This window comes from Corvus cornix, chromosome Z (genome assembly GCF_000738735.6).
Source record: "Corvus cornix cornix isolate S_Up_H32 chromosome Z, ASM73873v5, whole genome shotgun sequence".
NCBI lineage: Eukaryota > Metazoa > Chordata > Aves > Passeriformes > Corvidae > Corvus > Corvus cornix.
Window position 1 is genome coordinate 66391459 of NC_046357.1, and position 23423 is coordinate 66414881.

Genomic DNA, 23423 nt, shown 5'->3' on the forward strand with positions numbered 1-23423 from the left:
CTGCTCGGCTGCCCCGAGAGCGCACAGCCCTGAAGAGGGATGAGCTGCAGCGGTCGGGTGGGCACGAGGGCGGCGATGGCTGCAGTTCTGAACTGATAAGCTGTAGCCCGCCGTTAAGCCTCTGCTTTTGAGCAGGTTGGTTGGGGAGGTTTTATTATTATTTTTTATTTAGCAGTGAAATAACTTGCCGCTGCACTGGAATACTGCAGCTCCCCAACGACTTCCAGGCAAAGGTGTTTTAAGGTCAGGCCGAGCTGTTGGCTCTGCTCGCAGAGAGCCTCGGGCCCTGGTGCACTGGCTCGGTGGGAAATGTAGAAGACGCCACCACACCGGAGAGCATCTGTCTGCTGCTGTAGCGCTGACCTTGCAGATGGGCATCGCTGTGACAGCTCGGCTTAAGGCTGGTAATTGCATAAGCCACCGTGACCAAGTTGTAACTGAGTGTTTGATCTCTCACTACAGAAAAGTGTAAGTGAAATCAAAAGGCCACAGATGATAGAAAACTCACCTGTGGGTTACTCTGCTACAGCAGTATTGGAGTAAGTGATAAAACCTTCTGCCACAGAGAAAGCCAAAGCCTTAGTAAAAACAAATACCCCAACAAACAAAAAACCCCACATCCATAACCCAGAAAAACATATAGATACAAAAATCACATAAAAGTTTTTTGAATCCTGTTCTGAAGTCCCATTCCTTAGAAATGTTTTACTCCCTTCTTGTGTCATGTTTTTCTTGCTACAGCCAGTAATTTAGCAATTCAAATTTCAGATCACCTAGATAATTTCCTAACCAACTAGTCAACTGACTACTGGTGACCAGAAAAAGGGCCCAAGTCTTATGTAGGCAATTGTTCGTTCTCTTGATTTAAACAGTGTATTTTCCTCCAGTTTAGTATTAAGGTTTGAAGACCAGGAAAAAAGTCTTTGTGTCATCATGACAAAACACTTGCCAACTGCAACTGCTTCAAGAATTTATCCAAACTCCTATGGCAGCATTATTCATCCCTCTCCTTCCCTCCTAGCTGCATTTCCACCATCAAAAACCCAAGCAGTATTTGTGCCTTGAGTACTGTAAGTACCTCTTCCAAGCTGGTTTTCATTCCTATTATATTCCCCCCTGACCTGCTCTGCTTTGCCTGGCAAAAAGGTGCAATGTTTTGTGTTGATCCTCTGCTTAGAATCAGTTTAGTTCTCTTGGCACCTGCCTTTACTTCTCTTCTCTTTTCCATGTGTTTCTCTTGCTTACAGAGCTTCATGACCTCTGATCTGTGTTACTCAGGAGGTCACATTGGTTCCTGCTGGCCTTAAAATCTATGGATGTTGTGTTGTATCATCTACCTCCCAGCTGCTTATCTTCCTCTTTACTCATTCTTTTGAGTCTTGCATTCTTCCTTACTGGTATTAATCTCCCCGCTTAATTTTTTTTCAATTCCATCTCAGCAATAAATAAATAGATAATTCTGTGGAAATATGAATCTGAATTCGTGGCTTTTGTTCACTGCATCATCTTTTTCTCCTTCTATTTCCCATGTGAATATTGAGAGCAGTCAGAATGCCAGGAGTTTTGTCTTACTATTTGCATTATATCCTTTTTTACTTTAGCCTGTACCACATAAAGTAAGTGCTAACTCACAGCCTAGAAATGGAGAAGAGGTCTACTAAATAAAAGAACTGAATCATGAAAGCAGCAGGAGGGGCTGGGAGAATGAACTGCCACTTGTGAGTCGAAGCTTTTTTACTCTGCTGCAGTTAGCATCACTAACAGCTGCCTATCTTTGACCAGTGACAACCACTTACAGTTTTATGCAAAAATCACTTAAAAAGTATAAATTTAAAACGAGAAAACATGATGGTTTAAGTTTTTTCTAAGTCTTAATAGGTCTTTACACAAAGACCAAAGGATTCCAGCAGGGAGATTAGAGAATATTCACAGTTTTAAGATTTGGGGAGCAGAATCATACATTTGTTAGTCATATTAAGCCATATATTGTCAAGCTAATGCTTTTCTCAAGATGCTTATATACAGTTTAAAAACTGAAAAAAGCCTCACTGGTAGATTACTTTTACATACAGCATCTGTACGAGACAGTGGTTTTCATGTAGCACTTTGCATTTTTACTTCTTTGCTCAGCTTGAATCAATTCAATTTTCTGTCACTGCATCTTAGGATTGCCTTAGGTCATGTAATCACATTAATATAATGGACCAAAATATTACTGTCAAATTCTCTTGTACATTAATTTTATTAGACATCTTGCAACAAAGAAAAAAATGTCAAACAAACAGGTAATTCAGAGGTCATTTTAACAGTCAAATCTCTTTTACTTTTCAGTGAAAGTGCAGTATTTGAATGAGCACTTCCTTTGAAACAATATGCCTTCAGGTTTGTTTTGCTGCTGCAGTTGTGAGACCACTCCATTTTCTTTCTTTGTGAAACTGACTTTACAAAATACCTGTCACTAAGAAGCTTTTACCTTTTTTGACTTCCAGGCCATTTGCATTTCTTTAATATTACAGCCCATGAGGCTATGATTGCTCATGCATCCTAGGGCACAGTACTCTAGCTCTCTGCACATCAGACCCCTCTCACTTCCCCAAACAAACTTCTGTTTAAGACACTAATAAAATCTTTGCAGAAGAGCTCTTCACACTCCAAATAGCTTGCTGACGTTATGTATTAACAGGAGATACTTCCCATCCTATTCACTGGAGTTAGGAGTAGCAGATACTATTATTCCATCTCTTCTTATAATCCAAAGAACGAATGAGCAAGAATGCCACTTGAATGCAAATAACAGTCAAATGTGTTACAAATATGCTGCTAAAGCAGATTCAAACACTGTAAAATTAAAACAAATAGAAATCCTCCAGACATTGGGATGAATATGTAAGATACTGTTAACTGGCGAAATTCGTGTTCAGCAAACAGGCTAATAGCATTTCCTGTCCTATGCCAGCACACTTTCTGCCTATCAGAGAGATTTGGCTGGAACATGAATGGAATTTTCCTGAGCACTTCCAGTAGCTAAGATTCCCCTTTTAACCTCTCTGAGAACCTGCCCCCCTTCTCAAATGTTTTTATATATATATATATATATATGCCACATAAAACAAAGCTGCTGATGATTTTGAAGGCTGCTTATCTTGATTTTTTGCCTAATCAACAGGTTATGTTTTTACACAAATATGGACTGCCATTTCTGATAGCACACGCTCAGCCAGAGCAGTTCAAGGTTTCAGTGTAAGAAATGACTGTCAGTGTTGATGCCTGTCTGTTTCTGTGCTGCCCCATAAAGCATGGGCAGTTACTTTATTCTTAAATTAAAACTTAAAAGTTCATACCATGTTATCAACCTGGAATATAATTCACAATGAGCATCACTGTGTAAGTCTTATCTACTTCCCCATTTCTTAATCTTGCAGCACAAAATTAAATATTGACAGTTATCCTTACTTGCTACTCAGTACTTCCCTGTTCCTCACGTACCCAAACAAACTTTCCATCATTCCAAGTGCTGGAAAAATGATTTATCAAAATGACAGTAACAAAGTACTTAGTTCTAAAAGCTCAATTGTTTACTTTTAAGTGATGGCAAAGAAAAAAGTTTCAGCACTCAAGAAGTCTTCAGAATCCAAAATTTTTGCATTCTTTGTAGAAACTCCAGTACTTTTCCATTGCAGAGCATGGTAGAAATTCCTCTTTATGTACCAGTACTGTCTCATGGAATTGAAGAAAATGTGTCAGGCTTTCCACTGAGTTGAACTGGACAGAAGAGCCTGTTGAAAAGGAATGCAAATGATTACAGAGTGTAAATTACAATAATGGAAAGCAATCACTGGCACTATTACCTAGAAAGGTGTTTGCAGTTTGTTAGGACCTTGTAAGCACTAGTGATCCCTAAGAATCTGTAATGTCCTCTAGGAATCTTGTGGGGTAAGGCTTGCGACATCTTACCACTACACCTCACTCAGACCCAGCCTTCAATGAGACAAGGGTCATACTACACTTCCTGGTGCTCAGCCTGAGAAGCCATTCCAGACATTTCCAATTATATAATAGGAAACTGCAGTTGTTCTTTGATACTGCTTGAATTTCACGTATTATGTCCACAAAGAGACATATTTAAAGTACTTTCCCAAAATAAGGAATCTCTCCCATAGAGAATGACCGTCCTAAAATGACTATAAAAAGGAAAGTGTACACCTGTACAGAAGAAACTGCAGGACTGAACAATAGGTATTTGCAATATTCAAGTATTTGCTGGACTGAATTAACTATTGCAATGCATAAATTCAGGGCACTTGTGTCAGTACAGGAGAAGTGGAACTTTTTTCACTGTTAAAAATCAGTAACAAAGTAACTTTGTAAAGATCCACCAGTAAGAAATATTAGAAGACATTGCTCCATAACAGCACAGACTCCAAAAGGCACTTGGAACTGTGGATTTCAGAGTCACTTTAATACATCTTTCATCCCCACTTTCTCCCTTCAGTATCCTTGCACAAAGTAACAGAGCTGCTGAGCTGCCACAACCAGCCCAACACAGAAAACTGCCAGTGAGGGCAGAACTGTCACACATAGCAGATGGTGTCAAGAGAGAGAACTCTCATGAAAGTGGAGATGGTTTCTGTTTAAAAAAACAACAAAACCAAAACAACAAACCACAACAAAATACTGCGTCCAAACAACATTCAAGTGTCTCAAGAAGCAAAACAGGATACGTATTTCAGGATTATTAGATCAGTCAAGATAAATCCTTGTCAAAATGCAGAGAAAACATGTTTGAAATGACATCAGTTGGCCATTTAGCTTGTACCTATTACTGGGCGCTCATATGCCATCCCAAGAATCTTTCTTTGTTACCACTGTTTTTCATTTGTGTCACTACACTGATTCTAAAAAGCAAAATATATTCACTGAATGGACAACATCATTGGTGTCAGTGATAAAACAAACAGTGCTACTTGGCAGGCGTTAGACCTTTTAATTCCATGTCTTGGTGCAATTTTCCTGCCATTTCCTGAGTTCCAGGAGCACACCCAAGGCCAGCAAAGTAGCAAAGTGCTATTAGAAGGAAAAAGCTGGTGTTCAGGAGTACAAATAGAGTCTGGTGTGTGAGGATGTGTGTTGTTCCAGATCCATGACACTCAGAGCAAAACTTCTGACTCCAATGAGGACAGGATTGTATTTGGTATCTTACAAGCTCGGTACATGTTCAGTACACATAACACAGTACATAATGGGACAAAATGTATGATCTGATGTCTGGAATATATTTAAGTATCATTGACTGCAACAAAGATGGGCAGGCTGCACACAAGACCCACGCGAAAAGTTACAGCACAACACTCCTCACACTTACAAAGCAGCAGTCAGTCACACCAGAAGAAGCCAACTTATACACTCATTTAGAAGTTATGTTTTAAAGGGCACAAGGAATACTTGGATAAAAAAAAATCACATAATAGTTTTAAGGACAAGTTCACCTAAAAATGATCTTAAAGTATGTCTAGGATTCTTTTTAATAAAATAAACTGGCAGAAATTGAGATGAAATGTTTTCATTAATGCTGAGTATATGGTGACATGATAGGCATGACTTCAACCTGCTCTAGTTTGTTGAAAAGAATGGGGGTTTTTGTTCTGAAATGTCCACATTTTGTATGCAAGTAGAGGGAAAATTCTTAGCAAAGCCCAAAGTTAATTTAACATCCTGTATTGATAGATAATAATTGAAGAAAAGATGTTCTTTTCTGTACTGCAATGATTTAACTTACTGACTAAAAATTCTCAACTCAAATATGAAAGTGTAAGAGAGGTAAGATCAAATAAATCTAATGAAGTAACTTTTTAGCAGCAGCTAACAGCTCTCTTTGTTGATTCCTTTGTGTCAAATTTATGTTTTACCTATTATGGATTAACATTTTGTCAAGTAAACATCAGTATTCCACCACAAATACTTTGCCTGAGTGAATAATTAAAATATCTAATCTCTATAATCTCTACTTTTCAGTAATTTTAGATAACAGTCAACATCTAGCAAAACCACAGTAATTTAAACATTCTAAAACTGCCTTTCTCAGTTCTGACACCAGTGCTTGATAATGAAGTTTCTATATGCATAGACAGTAATTTTTCCCCAGTAGGTATGAATCAGTGTTTTGGTCCCCATGTTTCTTCCTCTGACACAGATGATTAATGGCCTTTGCATTTTACTTTCTCAAGTCTTTCTCCCCTTTCTCTCTCCTTTTGCTATTATATTTAATCTTCTGATACCCACTTTGATGTTTTCTTCCTGCATTTTGCTGACTGTTAAGTCTTATCCCCTTAAAAAAGACTGGCAGTTTAGAGGCTCTAAGCAGCCAAGAAAGGTTCCTATACTGTTATCCAAAACTCAGTACCTCGGGTACAAAGCAAACTTAGTAAATTTAGACACACAGGCAGGGTCTTTCTCTGCTTTCCTAACCTTGCTGTCCTATTCTGTCAGTTTTCTGTAATCTTCATGAACTGTAAGATAAAGTATCAATATCAGAATGAGCTTTTTTTCCAATAAATATGGGGAAAACACATGTGTCTCTTGGTAGTTTTTCCATCCTACTTATCAACATCTCTTCTGTCTTTGAAGGCATCTATTTTAGTCTTATAGTTTTGAAACCACTCCGAACATTTTCAACTTCTGTTTCCATTTTGTTGCATCTCTACCAGACCTTGTCTGCCATGGCTGCTAAGAATCTGAAAATTGTATTTAAGGAGAATTCCCATTAATGGTGCAACTACTGAGTGTCTAAAGGTTGCATAAAGGTTAGTCAGTGAAGATAAGATTGCCACGTCAGAGCAGAGTCACTATTTTCTCATCATTAAAATAGCTCCTGAAAGATCAGGTCTTAAAAATCCCACCAGTATCTACCTTATTTTTCCCAAGCAAGAAAGTACTAGGGCTATCCAAAAACACAGTTAAGCATTTTGTAACTATTTTACTGGTGCAAATTATCTGTAAAAGAATTTAAATGCTCTTGTAGTTTAGGCAACATGTTTGAGTAAATTTACAGGCATCAGTAAATCCAGTTTAAATACTTCTGTAAAACAGGTAATGATTATTATCAGATCTGATGGAAAGATGAACTGATATGCAATATCTGGCAAAGTCACAGGATATTTCATTCTTCTGACTCAAAAGGATCTGGTTCAGCACAGCTAGTCTAGACACGGGCTACAGATGCGTAAGCAAAGAGAAGATCTAAGAACAACACACTTGAAGGTGACAGCATTTGATCTAGGGTGCCAGAGAGAGGTATTAATAGAACAAAAATCTGTCTTAAGTGCTTTCAAGTTTCTTGGGCCTTATCCACACTCCCCTCAAGAACTTAGAAAAGACCTGTCACAGTCCAGGAGTTCCAATATGCATTGCCAATTCCAGCCAAGAAAGGCCTCAGAAATGACAGCCAGCACTTCACGTAAACAACATTTTTGGGCCATCTGAATCTTTAAAAAAAGGCTGCTACTGAATTGAGGCAATAATTCTGCCCACGCTGGTGATAATTTTGAAAATAACTTTTTTTTTAGATTAAGTGTTCCCATTACCTATTACACTGAACCTGGACATTAGGACCCGGATTAACACCTGAAATTTACTAACTAAGGTGAAAAGCTTATCAGAGCAGTTCAACATGGTACTGGTTTATTATATTCTACAATTATTAAGGACGAAGAAGAAATCTCAATTAGAGGAATATGAGCTTTAGGCCGGTTTAGCCTGAAACTAAAGCTTTCCTATGCCTTATTTCCCTTTAACCCAGATATGTAGTGGCCTGGTATATAGCTCTTTTTTTTCCCTAAGATTAGAATATATCAATGGTTCCTGTTACAGACACATCAATAACTTATTTTACTCAATATTTTACTGAGGCTTGAGTGAAATCAAGTAACTGCCTTTTGTGTTCTTCAGGGTTTTTTTTAATTTGTATTCATAACTTATCAAATGGAAAGAAAAGTTGATCGAGACCTGGTATTTTGGAAAGAGATGTGTGTGGACAGATTGCCATTGTAAGACCAGAACTTTCTCTGACAAAACACAATGTTTTCCCAGTAATTTAATAGTTTTTCCCCTTTAAATGCATTCACTTTTCTTCAGGTATCCCCACAGTTCTTGATTCACTTCCCATGATATAGATGTCAATTCTTTTTTTCTCTTGTAAATGCTGGAGTCCAAGGTCTCTGTCCTTACAAACCAATCAGTAAGGAGTCATCTTTTTCTAATGATCAGATTAACCATGTCGGTCAGACACCTAAAGTTACGGTGGTGTCCACCCACTACAGGATACGGGCCAGCAGAGATTTTGGCTAATTGCATTGTGATCCTTTGTGTCCATCTCCATCCCAATGTTAAAAGTACCTTTTCCCCAAGAATTAATCTATCAAGAGACCTAAATTATGCACACTGCATTTTTTGCATTGGTAATTATGAACCTTTGAAAAAAAAATCAAAGGTTATTTATAGCATCGTTATAATAAATAAATCATTTCAGTTCGGAAGCTCCTTAATGGACTATAATGACCAGATAATTCATAGAACAGCTATAACAGTGCCAGAAGGACATAGAGCATCTCCTGATAGTACCTTAGCCTATGTTTTTTTCCTTTACGTACCAGGTATGACTCACCATGGATGATCTATAGGTTCAGTTCATCATCTGCCTATAACGGAAATTTTTATAGCAGTAATGTGGAATTTAATTCATACTTTCACAATTCATCATCCTATTCCACTGCTTCTAGATAAAACACTATATTTGAGAAAGAAACATTTCTTTCTCCACTCAAGGGATAGTATTCCTCAGAAATTCATGTTTTCTTTTTGTCCTCCAGTGAGATTGGCAAAACCAATGTCATAAAGCAGAAAAAAATACTAGGTGTTTAGAATCATTCTTCTTTCAAAGTATTCCGTAACAGTGGCCTTTCTTGTTGCACTGTGTCTGCATGGGAAAAGGACTTGCAGGTATGATTAAAGACCAAGTATTCATGACTTTTATTCTAAAGCATCAGTTTCAAGGTTTACGCTGAAATCTCAAATTACTTTATGTTTTATGTGGTAGAAAGTATGATTCTCACAAAAGCACCCAAAGATGTTATACTTTTTCAAGAGACACAGTTAATAGCTCATCTGTTTCTAAATGACTGAAAAATGTATAACAGAAATATTATTTATAGCTTTCTTTAAAGCATTGTCCAGATAAGTGAAATGAATATATTATTTTCCATTAACCTTCTGCCTATATCATGATCTTATACTATAACTGTTTTTTGTCTTCTCCTACATATCCTGGAGTATATGGCTGTTCCACAGTACCAAATACTTAGTATGTGACACATTCTGAATGATTATTTTTCATGGACCTTGGATTGGTGTATCAAGATATTGTTAGGTTATTCATTTAACAATGGTGGCAAAGTCAAGTCCGCCAAGGTACTGTAGAAATCCAGCAACGTTTCAATAGCTGTCTCAGAGAAACAAAATAACAATTTAAATCTTAGTAGCTCTTCTTTGATATAGATGTAACATGATTTCTTCCCCAGAATGTGAAAAAGGTATAATTGACATACATGCCAATACTGAGAACTGTGTACATCCTCCCATAATATAATCTATGTTCAAGACTGAATTTATAAAGAAATAAAATAAAGTAAGTACTCCTAAAATGAAACAAAATGGCTGGTCCCATTTTTCTCACAAAAAATATTTTTACACAGCTATCCAGATGACCTTTCAGTTTCTCAGTTAAGTCAATCACCCTATTTAAATATCAAATTACCAAGTTTGAGCTCAACATCAACAAAGGCGTATACTAGTATCCTTTCTTAAAAGGCACAAAGATTGCACGAAAAATAATTGTAGGAGACTATGTTTTAGTATGACTAGAAGGATGTAGGTTCCCAGCATATGATTCTTTCTTTTTAACTTATTATGTTATTGTTGTAGAGTTGATTATATAATGATTCACTTGTATACTCACTTGAAAAGAAAATGGTTCTCTAAAATTTTTTCTAGTGATTTTAGAAAACCTGAACTTAATGTGCCAAGATAGTACATAAGAACTTCCAGGTCCAAACTTGGGTAGTAAAAGCCAGAACACTTTAAAATTCTTGCAGTTTATAGCAGACTGAAATGCAGATTGGAAGAACCAGAAGACAAGTTATAAATCAAGTTTCAGTTCAGGTCAGAACAGCCATTTGAAAAACCAACCTCTCCTGTTTTTCATGCACTGGCAAAATCTACAGTGGCTGTGATTCATTTGTTGAGTTTTACGTACAACCTCAGAACAACTTCTAGAGCCTTCTCCTACACTATAATCATGTGCTGTTTGAAACACTGAATTGTTTTGTTTAAAAGCTTTGTCCTAACTTTGTTAAAAGTGATTCCTGAAAGAAAACAAGATAAAAGTGTGATAAAAATCTGAACACTTCCCAAGGTAAAATCATCAGGTAATCTCCTAAATACTTTCACCTCAGATTACCAATGTGGTGTCAAAATAGTCTGTCTTCTCTGTTTAAAGCAAAGCAGCAGGTGAAGCCAATGCCTCTTGAAGCTTGATGTGTATCACACTGCCTTGCATTTATTGCTTTCCGAAGGAAGACAAGAAAAGATGTGTTCTAGGAAGATTATCTACAACATTTCTGTTTGCCTCAGTCTTTTTGCAGTCTCCATGGGACCACCAAAGCAGATGAAAATGTTATAGTGCACCTGATGAATTAAGAAGATGGGTCAGTTATCAAAGGATTTTTTTACAACTTGTTTCACAATGTTAAACGGCCAGAAAGTCAATGTTCAAAGCACTCAACTAGCAGTCAGTTTCAGTACTCTTAGCTGGATTTAGGGGAACACAGTTTCTGTATCAAACAAAAAGGAACAATGGTTACAAGTGTTAACAAGCAAGTTTCCAACTAGATATATGGGGGAAAATTCATCAAGAGCATGGTTAAGCATAGGAATACCCATGCCTGAAAATAAGCAGAATTTGACTGGACAAGGGATTGAGAAACTTTATCTAACTTGGAAACTGGTCCTACTTTGAACAGAAGGCTGGACTAAAGACCTCCAAAGGTCCCACTGAATCTATGTTAGCCCATGATTCTGCGCAATCACATTATCATCTGGTTTCTTCTGAAGTGATTTTCCAGTTTCAGAAGAACCTGGTTTACAGGTAAGAAATACAGACATTAAATACTTAGAATTGGCTTCCATGATATGCAGTCCCTAATAGTCGTTTCTTCCTCCACCCCCTCCACCTCCCCACAATTTTTGGCCCTCTGAAATGTGATTTTTGTTTGACTCTTGCTGGCCACATACCTCAAGTCTGAATCAGTCATGTGACACTCTACCTTCTACCCTGCTAATAGTCAAATAACAGCAGGTAGAGGATTTTGGAAAGCAAGAGGAAGGAAGCCTATACCTCAGCCATGGTATGCAGTTACTGGAAAATACAGCTTTGTAAATTCTGCAGACAGAACTGTGTACTTTGCAAAGTATGTCAGTACATAAAGCAAATGCCTGGAACTTTACAGTATTGGAAAGTACTTTCAAGTATTTTGTCTGTAAGCCATAAAGAAGAGAAAACATTTTAATAGTTGCATCTTGAAATACCCCAGAGACTGAAAAATATTACAGACAGACATTTTTGTCTACAGTCTCACTTTTCTTCCCAAGTACACAATAGAAAGAATATATACTTCATCTCCTTGTCTTTCAGAGTCACATAAATGGGGACATAGTGTCGTTGGTGAATATTCTACTACAGGTAAGGAGGAGAAAATATATATTAGATGTCAGGGTTTTATTTTTGTTTGTATGTGGTTTGTCCACTGGGGGGTTTTAAATATTTCAAGTACTTCTCTTTCACATTACTGTCGCCATTATTGATGGTATGATAAGATACTACTTCAATAATACCCAGTCCAAAAAATTCACATATACAGAGTCAAGCTCCTTAAACCATGCCATTTTCCCTAGAAATAATAAACTTGAGGTTCTCAGTTTACATCTTGACTTTTCAACCACTAATGTTATTCATCATTTTTTCCAGCTTTCCTCCAAAAACATGAAGATGAGAATAGTAAAGTTTTCTAGTGAACATAGTTTCTGACATAATTGTCTAAGCCTAACCAGAACTCGGGGTTCTGATGTGGAGTACACTACAGCACAAAATATATCCTTGTACAATGGGCTAGATTTGTCGTTTGGACTATGTTACAAAGTATCTTTGATGGTTCAAATATGCATATGAGATCCCTGTCCTGAAAAGTTTACAATTTAAAGTATAATGGAAGACTGTTGCAAATATGCACCTGCAGTTTTTTCTAGTAGCTTAATTTCACGCTTGTCTAGGATGGTACTGACATACGTAACAGCTAAGTTTCATTTTACTGGAATGATTCACATGGATTTAAATATTCTCCTGTTAAGTCAGCCATTTCAACATCACAAGTTGTACTGGTGCACAGTACAGGTAGACTGACTAGCAAAAACCCTGAAATTAATTACTTTTCTATCATTTTCCAGGACTAGTAAACCACACAAAGTAAACTAGTTTAAAGCCAATTTACACAGTTGAGCTTTACATTCAGATTTTATTTAGCACAAAGTAAAACAGCAATGGCATTGTGTATGTGTCCAGTTCTCTGGAAACAGAACTAGAGGGCAAACCAATGCAGCAAATCCATCAATGGGTTATGGGCCTTCTCATAGCACTTGCAAAATTTCATTTAAGAAACTTAATGAAACACTAACCCTGAGACATTTGCTTGCAAAGGAATTTCCTTCTGAAATAGGAGTTTGCTTTTTACAGTTTATTTTTAAAAATTTGGTCAGACTGTGAAACTTGAGGCGCTTCTCCTCAGACCTGTATGCCAAAGATTTGAGATCCACAAGGCAGAGATGTCAAAACTGAGATGGTGATTAAGTTTTTTATGTATTATACTGCGTGTTCAGCAGCTTTTTTTCTTCAATTGACAGAGTAATTATAGTAGGTATGAACAAAAACTTATGTATGGAACAACATTCCTGTAAATTTCCAATTTATTAATTTTTATTATAATATATATCTTTAATTTTGCATTATCTCCACTGTCTGCTAATGGTTACTTTTGCTGCAATATTTCTCTGCACTCTTGCTGTAACTTTTCCATTTAGGACTGAGCACGCAGATGGTAGGATGGCAAAGACCATACATGCTACAAAACCATTATTTTGTGGCCATATTTTCTGAAATACGGCTACTAGCCAAACTAGTAGCAATACTGCAGAAAATATCAATGTGGCTGTTCATTTGTTCAGCAGAGAAACATAACTCCTATAAGCCATAACCTTTGTTACTGTTCAATTCATATCAAAGAGCAGTTCAACCTGGGTTTTTTGATATAAGTAAATGTGAAAGCAATCTACTACATAATCTATTTTTTGTAACTTCAAAGACCACCTTCCTCCAAATATTCTGCCCTGTCATTAAAGATACTAAGCCTGTTTGCTTCTATTGAAGAAAAAAAAAAAAAAAGTGGGACAACAAAGCATTTTCTGCAGAGGTTTCTCAGCTTAATTCTTTGCAAAGTAGTTGTTGGGCCAGTGTACAGAAGCATTAAGAATTACTTAAAAGTGTGGACGCACTTTCAGTTTACGATGACCGACAAAGATTAGATTCACTTCTGTCTTACTGCCTCCCACAGCAGACCTGGTTTGGCACTGATACCCATGCCAGTGCAGTGTTATCTGGCACTGGGGTTTGAGCTGGTCACTCTTGACTTTGCACTGTGGTCAGTCAGGGTTGTCCCTTTGTAGTGTAATCACAGGTGGTAGAAGCAAAAATACCAAATCAAGTGCAATAGACACTATTCAAATCATATAAATATTATAGATAGGGTTGAATGAGCAATCAATGTAAAAACGCAATTCTGAAAACACAAAGTTACAAGCTTGGTCAATTACACAAAGGTCAGAGCATCTTCAGGAGTATCTCCACATCACCCTTTAAATTAGATTACATGAGATTATTTAGCAATGGTTATGTATCATATTTCTCCATCTAAATTCAGAAGACATTTCTCTATGCTATTATTTTTCTGAGACATTTAACTGAGTACTTAAAATTACATGAAGTTATTTTGTTAACTACATCAAAATAGCAAAATGTTTCTAATTTGGACACAGGAGAGTCGACCATACTGAGCTCTGAAAAACGTTGCTATTGGGTCATTTAGATCAATCCAAACCCTCAGCAGCATCATCATTTTTCCCCAGTACTCTTTCCCTCCCACACACAAATCAATTCCATGCCACCTACTTTCCTTTTTCCTTTCGTATCTGTTTCATAGCCCTTGCATCCACCATTAGGTTTTTTAGACTGCTAAAAAACCACTTACTCATAAATTCCCTGGCAACAGCTGCTTCTCCTGCAGCACACACCTCTCACAACTTGTGTTTGTGGCAAGGATGGAGTGTTTGGCTGCATATTGCTCAGGTCAAAGCTCCTAAGAGGCTGAGCAATGGAGCCACTACCAGGACTCTGATAGTGCTGGGGTCCCTTGTGATAAAATTCTTTCCTGAGAGCATGAAAAGATACTTTTGTTCAAGAACAAAAAGTATCACTGAACACTGAGGATTCAATGCACAGAGAGCTATGCTTTTTATTTTTCTTAATTCGTTTCTCTATATTTTCACTTAGCCTTACACCAGCTAACACTTTTAAGGGCAGACTCGACTTAGCTCCATTACCAGCCCAGCAGTTGCTGCTGTAAGATGATTGGGGCTTTCTTTTTTTTAAATCTGTATCTTCCTTGGCAAAATTACAATAGACACCACAAAACTCTCAGTTGAAAAGTAGCCTACTAAATGTATGTGTTTCATTGCTTGCCTTATGGAAAACAGAAACATACCATATCACATATTATCACACAACTTTCTTACTTGCTTTCAAGCATTCCTACAGAGTTCAGTTGATCATTTTATACTCCAGACATGAAATAACACTAGCATAAACCTTCCAAAACAGCTTATGGTTCAGCCATTAATAAATTGTTTGGATTCCCTTAAAAACACTCTTCTTCCATACAGCTTTGGGACCTTTCACAAACTAAAGGTGAACACGAGCTGTTTTAATCTTTACAGGTGGCTAATGGTTATTAAAGGCAGTAACGGATTGCATCAGCACAAGAATTGGACTAGTCATGCTGTTTTCCAAAGACTGTCTTTCTGAAATAGCAATCTGCAAAATGAATGTGCATATCACACTTACTGTAACAACTGAATAAGCTTTTCTTTTAAGCCACTTTCCTGGAATTTCAATGTGAAGTATCTAACTCCAACATTTGATCTGCAACTTACATCTGTTCTTCAGCCGACATCTGCTTCTGAATCCTTGTTACTCTTGGTCATTTTTAGAAAACAGTATGTCATCATTACAAGTATCAGAAAGTTCAGAGAAATTCTAAGCCATATAATAACTGTTTCTTCTGTTCTTCTATATACAGATAATCTAAAAATACTGCTTATTTGCTTAATGTTTAGTTTTCACTCAGGCTTAAATACAGTAATTCTTGCTTTCTGCTAGCATGATCCTAGAAGAGACTAAAGACTCAGACTCAAATAAGGGACATACACTGAAATTTAGTTAGGATTTAGATGACCAATTCCAATATTGCAATCTCTAATGCTTCTATTAAATAACTGCATTGGTCTGGGACTGCTTTACTTCATGGGCTCTTCAAGTTTTTTGTACTAACACCCCTAAGGTAGCTAGAAGTCTGATGCTTTATAAACCTTATTAGTCTCAACCAAGCTGAAAAACTGGATAATTTCTTATGTTGGCCTCCACAGAACAGTAACTCTTCTCATCTTGACATGTGGCTTTGATTTGTAGAGGTTCCTGGGACATGCTTCCTAAACTGGGCTGTACAAAAAGTTCATTGGTAGCTGCTTCTTTCTATTACAAGATGGCTAGACGCAGCCACTACATATATAATTTTCTTCCCACTTCTCTATGCTCTTCATACAGCAGCTCAATGAACACTGGACCAAGGTATGGGAAGCTACAAGGAGAGTGAGGGAGGAGTATTTAAAGTAATAGCATTCTCCTCCAAAATTGCTCAAGGCCCCAGTCTTCTTTTTTAACAATGTTCTGGGAGGCACAGAAAAAAAATTAATTCCTTAATACAGTAAGAACAAAAGAAGTTTCATTCTCTAAAAAGCAGAAAAAAATTCTACTGTATCATACACACAGATTCTAAGCATATTAGGAAGATAAAAGAGTGCCTGGGAATATCTCCAGGCAAGCAGTACAGAATAGTTCATATCCATACCAGCAAACTTTTGTCTGCTTTTGAACAGGCTGGCTGCAGGCAAAGTACCTGTTGGAAAGAGTACTTGGAACAAGGTAACTCAGGAACAGAGTGCTTAGAAACTATTTGAGGGTTGCCCAATGACCAGCCAGAACTGTACTCACAAAACAACAGGTTAATCCTCTTCTAAAGCAATTTAAGGTACTGTTTAATGTCCTACATATCCATGTAGTATCGGAAACGGAACTGAAACTGGGAACACTTTGACTTTCCCTCTCTCAACTTCTCACCTAAGACTAATGGCTAGGCAGTGGTTATTGTCATCTTAAATTACACGTTGCAAAAAATCCTCCTTAAATACTCTTTTCCACATGACCCTGGACTACTTGGGAAAAACACTTACTGATCTTCAGGCTGATTTTTGTTTGTCAGGAGTAGGTTTTGAATAAATTGATTTCTCTGTTCTAGAAGTTACAATGGTTATCATACATTTTTCAGAATACAAATAATTCAGAAGAACTAGTGAAATTTTCAAAGGCCTATTAAAAAGTTAGGGAACTAAATCCCGTCTTAAGTCACTTACACCTGGTACAAACTGAAGTTACTGAGGCAAGGCAAAATAAACTCATCATCTGGATGCTCTTAGCCAGAAGCAAATACCAGTAGAACATGGTAGTTTGACTATCAAGTTAGTTCTTTTGAACTATTATCTTTTAATTTACTTTCAGTATGTTAACAACAGACCGACCCTGGTATCTCAGTTCACATGAATTGCAGCGTCTCACCAAATCAACAGAACCAATCCCAAAAGCCCTAAAAGCTTTATGGACTCCAAGTACAACTGGCTGTCAAGGGGACTTGTGTTTCCCTGAGAACACACTGCTTATCAAAATTGGACTGAAGTTCTAAAGTCTGAACAAATTGTTCAGTGTCATTTTGTCATATCAATGCACTTTGTTTCTTTTCACTATTTATTCTTAGAGAATAAAATATCCTCCTAATTATTAGCGTTGCATGGGCATACTGGGATTTTCCACCACACAGGTAATTCAGTATGATTTGAAGATGTGTATGAGATTAAAGTTTATGCTAGTGTATCTGAGATTGCAATAGAATAAAAAATATTAAAATAGCTTACTAGAAACTTCACTTTATAGTAAATATTTTAATATAAAGCGTTACATAAAAATTTATTACATAGCAACCAACTAATCAGTAACTATTCTCTTCACACAACAAATTTATGGAAGAAGTGTACATTTTTAGATTTCATGTACAAGTTCTGGCACTATTTACATTTCAAGATCAAGATCTGTGATAACCATATACTGCAGAAAAAAAATCAGAAAGCAATACAGGAATTTGGGGCTTTAAGTTCTTTAGAAATCACTTTCTGCTGCTTTTGGTCATGGAGAATATTAGATTTTAAGTGGTACATACCCACAGGCTTTCCTTCCTGCGTTGGTAACTCCAGGTCACTGGAATCTGATACTTCATCAACACTAAATTTTGACAATTCTGTCCCAAGATACGTAACCTGTACAAAGAAATCTAGATGGATAACTGATTGTTTTAACTAGTATTTTTGGAGGGGTTTTTTTGCTAGTCATAAAAACTTTACTTTTCTTATAAAACTGAGTTTATGCACTTATAAGTCTAATTTGCATCTGTCAAGATCAAGGAGAAAATATGCTAATTTGAATTCTAAATGAAAAAAAACACAAGCACAATACAGCCCATCTGCAAAGCCCTTTAAACTCTGCCAGTGTTTTTGCAACAGTCGTGCATGACACCCTGGTATTTCAGTAAGTTTGCTCCTTTTTATTCCAACTATCTTTCAGCTTTTTCTATCAATCCTTATCATCTTTAAAGCTACTCTTTCAAGTCCCTGCTAGTTTACAGTGTGAGCATTCCACATCCTTTCAACACTCATGACTAGTTCATCACTGTACAGCTACAGCTATGTAGCTCTTTCTTTGCTGTTCATTCATTATGAGTTAGAAGACATTTAAAATTTAGGCTTGCACCCTCTTCTGCTTTAAGAACAGTAAGGAGATCTAGACTAGTGAATCTTGTTAAAGCTATTCATTATTGTGAACTTTGGGAATCAAATCAGGCATACCTTATTCCACACATACTTCCACGTCACAGAAATATCACTTCCTAGTATATCTTTAATCCACTGAACTGGATTCTGCAGTATTTGTCCCTTACTGGTTCTGATCTTGCCATTCTTTAAGAGTGTAGCTTTATAACTAAATTCCTAAAAAATGAGTAAGAAATAATTTCAATTCATAAATTAATAAATATGGAATAAAATCCTTGAAACATGAAAAATTACGAAGAACAATATAGCTGAAAATTGCAGCTAATTCTGTTTTTCTCTGAAAAAAGGTTAAGTAATCTAATGCCACTATCAAAAACTGTGTAAAAAAAGATGATTTATTCCACCGTAACAAGATGCTTTAGCCAATCAGAGGACAAATCACCCTGTGCATGTTTGTCAGAACTGTATTTGTATCTTAGTTCCTCTTATACATAAGGCTTTGAATTCATTTGCAATAGTGAACTCAGGCACTTACACAAGGCAAGTCTGTGCAACAAGAAACTGCAACAGGAGGTACATGTATGTCAGAGTGAAGTTTCAGCAACCATTCAAACATGAAACATTTGCACAAAAATTTCACTTATATCAGGGGATATCACTTACATGTTTTAGGAGGAACCTGACAGCCCCACCTTATGCAAAATTAAGTACAAAAGAACTTACTGTTAATGCCTCTTTCATAATGTTAATACAGCCCAGTTCTGCAAACATTTACACCTCTCCAGAAGCACAAGTTATAGTCATTTATAGTTGAGTAAGTCGTGATTTTGTCATATTGGCCTCAGTTGGACAAACACAGTTAAATAATGCAACCACTTGCTGTTGATGAACTCTGTTAGAACTTAGTAAGGTCACTTACCATTCATAAGGTTAAACAATCCAAAGAGAATGATACACTAGCAAATATTGAACCATCTCCTACCATACCCACTGGATTGAGGTGGCTTTAAGAATTTAAATTAAAACTATTAACTCAAATATTTCAATGAGCACTCAGCTGAGTTCACAGTTTCACAACCTAGGTCTACAGCATTCAACAATTGCATTTTGCCTGCAGAAAGCTAACCTTAAGTAAGGACTATGTACCAGCTGTATGTTGTTACCAAGTACATCTCTATAATGATAAAGAAAGGAAATTTACTGATCATCTCCTCTTTGCAATGCAACAGACACTGGCTTCTAAATTTTGATTTCTATAGCACTGTCTTACAAGACATAAATGAGTGTCATTTTCATCCTAGTAAAGATCACTGACTTCTCTACATGCCAAACACCAGTATTTACAGCACAGGGTTATAATTCCTTAGGATCCCCATGCATCAAGCTGGTGTCACAGACAACTGTCTTGAAAAATTACAGTACACATACTGAACTCTTCATCCTTCCACTTAATCATCTTGCAGTTCAAAGGAATATTACATGTCCTTTAAAAAAAAGAAGCATGTCTCCATACCTATCATATGGCCTAATGTACAGCCTTCTGACCTACACTATTCTATGTTCCAGAACACGACCACATGAAATGGCAGCTCTCAGCAGAAAAGCATTCCTGAGCAGATTATAGGTGTAGGAAAAGGAGCTCTTGCTACATTAACTAAACTGGTGAGTTGGTTGAAAAGAACTTTTCATGTTTTTATCAATATGCTGCCCTGGAAATTACCTAGCTGTGTTGGTTTTGTACGGCCTGGTTTTTGGTAGCAGGGGGGCTACCGAGGTGGCTTCTGTGAGAAGCTGCTGAAGTTTCCACCGTGTCCAGCAGAGGCAATCCCTGATGGCTCTGAAGATGGACATGCTGCTGGCCAAGGCTGGGCCAATTAGAGATATTGGTAACTCCTCTGTGATAACATATTTAAGAAGAAATAAAAACCAAAGTGGGACACAGTTTTTTCCTAGCCAGAGAAGAGGAGGAGTTGAGAACATGTGAGGGAAACAACATGGTGACACCAAGGTCAGTGCAGAAGGAGGGGGGTAGGTGCTCCAGGTGGCAGAGCCAAGGTGCCTCTGCAGGCCATGGTGCAGACCATGGTGCAGCAGCTGGGCCCCTGCAGCCCATGGGGATCCACAGGGGATGCAGAGATCCACCTGCAGCCCATGGGTGAGGTGCCCCTGCCAGAGTGGGTGGATGTCTGGAGGAGGCTGTGATCCAGTGGGAGACCCAGTGGAGAGAGGGGGCCCTTGCTTCCAGGTACTTGGAGAACTGCACCCCGTGGAAGAGTGACCCATGCCACAGCAGTTTTGGGAGGACTGTTTGCCCATGGGAGGAATTCCCATTGCAGTAGTTTTGACAGGACTGCTGCTTGTGAGATTGGAACCACATGGAGAGGTTCACAGAGAACTGTCTCCTGTGGGAGGGACCCCATGGGGTAGCAGGGAAAGGAGTCCTCTCCCTGAGCAGTGGAAGAAGATCCTGGGTGATGAACTGACCAAAACCCTCACGCCCTGTCTCCCTTGGCTGCCAGTGGGAAGGAGGGAAGGGACTGGGGAAAGAAAAGGTGTTTTAAGGGCTTGTTTTTACTTCTCATTATCCTCCTCTGATTTTTTTAGTAATAAAATTCATTTTGTACTTCTAAGTTGAGCCTGTTTTGCCATTGGAGTGTTTTCTCCTGGTCCTTCTCTCAACTCATGAAGCCTTCATTAAATTTTTATCTTCTCTGTCCAAGCTGTGGCAGAAGAGGGCAAGTGAACGACTTTCATGGGTGCCTGGCATTTGGCCAGTGTCAAACCACAGCCCTAGCTCATATCTGGGAATTCAGTCAATGATTCCCTCATATGCTCACTACTAAGCCAGGACCCTGGCAGTTGCTGTGCAAATCTACTCTGCATTTGGAGGGACAGGGACGTGCTTTTGTATTAATAAAAAAGGCTTTTCTTTTTTTTCAAATATGGTTCATACCATACCGCAAGCTCATGGAACCAGCAAGCATGTAAGCAAGTATTTTTGCATGTATTTGTGCCTATTACAGCACTATGAAATCTTTGATGTCACATTTTTTATTTGAAGGATTTGACAGTTGTTTCCAAGAATGACATTAAGTCATAACAACAATTACATTCCTGCTCCTTCCAGTATGAAAATCAGGTGTTACACAATGTAAATCAGCGAAAGATTCCACTCAGGTTCTATCAATAAGAAATATTAGCAAACCGGTCAACCAAAGTTAAACACAAATTTTACTTATGCAGTATTTTGGGTCTTAAAATTATGGACTGACAGAAGACTTCATCCCTAGCATTTTCCTTTTAAACTTACGAACAGTTATCTATAACCAATGAATAAAAATATTCACTAGTTAAGTGCTGAAGATGCAGACTAAACCATTAGAACTGCTGTTTCCCCATTTTAGTGTGTGGGTATTTTCATTATCCACTAATATTAATATTATTTCTCAAAAATTACCTGCAGTTTGAATTCTAAAACATTTTCTCCTGGCTTTATCCTTCCCAATTCAAGCAGATCTATCAATTGATGCTTTTTCCTAGTCCTCTGTCCATACCTCACTTGGCTTTGTTCCCATTCCTGATTGCTATAGCTCTGTGAAGACTTCTCACTGACATTTACTGGAGAATCTGTATTTGAGGTAAGACTAGTAAGAACCAGGTTGGCATTAAATGAATTCTCATTACTCTGAAAGGCCATTTGCTGCAAAGTATTAGAGAAGTTCTTTGTAGATGCTAACAAAATTACTTGCTGTGTCTGTTTCTGCTGGAAAGCTTCTTTCTTATTCATGTATCTGTGTAGATCCTCATGTGAAGGAACCTGCTTGCAGTCACTGGTTGTCTGACAGACATTGACAACAGTGCTTCGGGGTTCTACAGTATTTAATGTGTTGGTCATTGAAGTGAGATTTAAATACTTGTTTCCTTGTTCTACAGTTGCTACACAATCAATGTCTTTTTGCTCTGAGCACTTTGTTTTAATAGTGGAAATAGCAGGTTCTGAAGGCAATGTCATCACTTCCGCAGCATTTGTCAGCTTTGACATGTTGTCAAAGGGATATTCTCTTAACCTGTTTTCAGATGCCAAAGCATGATCAGAAGCCCCTTTGCTTGTAAGTGCTTCTTCATCTGCTCCTGTCTTATTCAAATAGATGTGTGGCTGCTGGATGCATTCCTGAGCTGAAAATCTTTTTTCTGGAGAGACATGTGCTTCTACTCTCTTTTCATTAGGTGTGTTGGCACCAAGCCCCATACTAAATGTTACTGCATTAGGACACATGATTTCATCAGCAGTTAAACTTTGTCTTGTATCACTTCCATGAAAAATAACTAAGTTTGAGATTTGCTTCTCTGATGATGAACTGAACATTTGCTTTGTTTTTCTGCAATTTTGTATTTTCTGCACTAATTTTTCCTGGTTTTGGGCAACAGTCAACAGGCTCTTTTGCCTAAAAGCAAGGTTAACTAATTGTTTTCTCAGTGCACCTTTTTTAAATGATTCCACTGAAGCCCTATGGAAAATAAAAAATAAGGACATTTGAGTTACTGTAAATACAAAATTAAAACATTTTAATAGATGTAACCCACAAAGAACATTTTTCAAAGGACTCTGCCAACATTTAAAATCTGAACAATATTTTAATCATGTATGAAGTTTAATGTTCAAACCCCAGGTTTATGGACAACAAATTGCAGAATCCCACAATAGGATGCAGAATTAAGATGCAAGTGGGAGTCCCATGGAACTGGGATGTTAATCATCAAAACTTCAGAAACAGCCTTGCTTATACCAGTCCTTAATTCTAAGGATATATACTCCTATACCACCCTCAGTTCAAAGAATCAAAACTGTGCCTGTATTATCACCAACTGCTCTTTTATCACCACAAATCATAGTAGTGCATTGAATTCTATGTCTTCAAAGGTCTACTTTGGAGCCTTTTAAAATGAACTCAGGATAAGCTACTGAAGGATGATACTATAAGGATTTTTTGTGGTGTACACAAAAGATTTCAAAAAGTTTTCAAAACAAAAGATTTCATAAAGCTACAATTGTAATA

At 37.4% G+C, this 23423-nt stretch overlaps 1 protein-coding gene across 4 annotated transcripts in view; it reads right to left on the reverse strand.

Moving 5' to 3' along the window:
• Window positions 1–2212: 2212 nt before the first annotated feature.
• Window positions 2213–23423, reverse strand: part of ANKRD31 (ankyrin repeat domain 31) — a 64693-nt gene continuing 43482 nt past the window's right edge. For 3 of the 4 annotated variants that reach the window (XM_039567520.1, XM_039567521.1, XM_010392779.4), the window contains 4 exons: window positions 21824–22874; window positions 18442–18582; window positions 17760–17856; window positions 2213–3776 (listed from right to left, as the gene is read on the reverse strand). In XM_039567520.1, coding sequence (XP_039423454.1) covers window positions 3625–3776; window positions 17760–17856; window positions 18442–18582; window positions 21824–22874 — 1441 coding nt within the window. In that variant the 3' untranslated portion in view covers window positions 2213–3624. The remainder of the gene's footprint in view (window positions 3777–17759; window positions 17857–18441; window positions 18583–21823; window positions 22875–23423) is intronic. The other variant, XM_039567522.1, reaches the window with a different exon arrangement.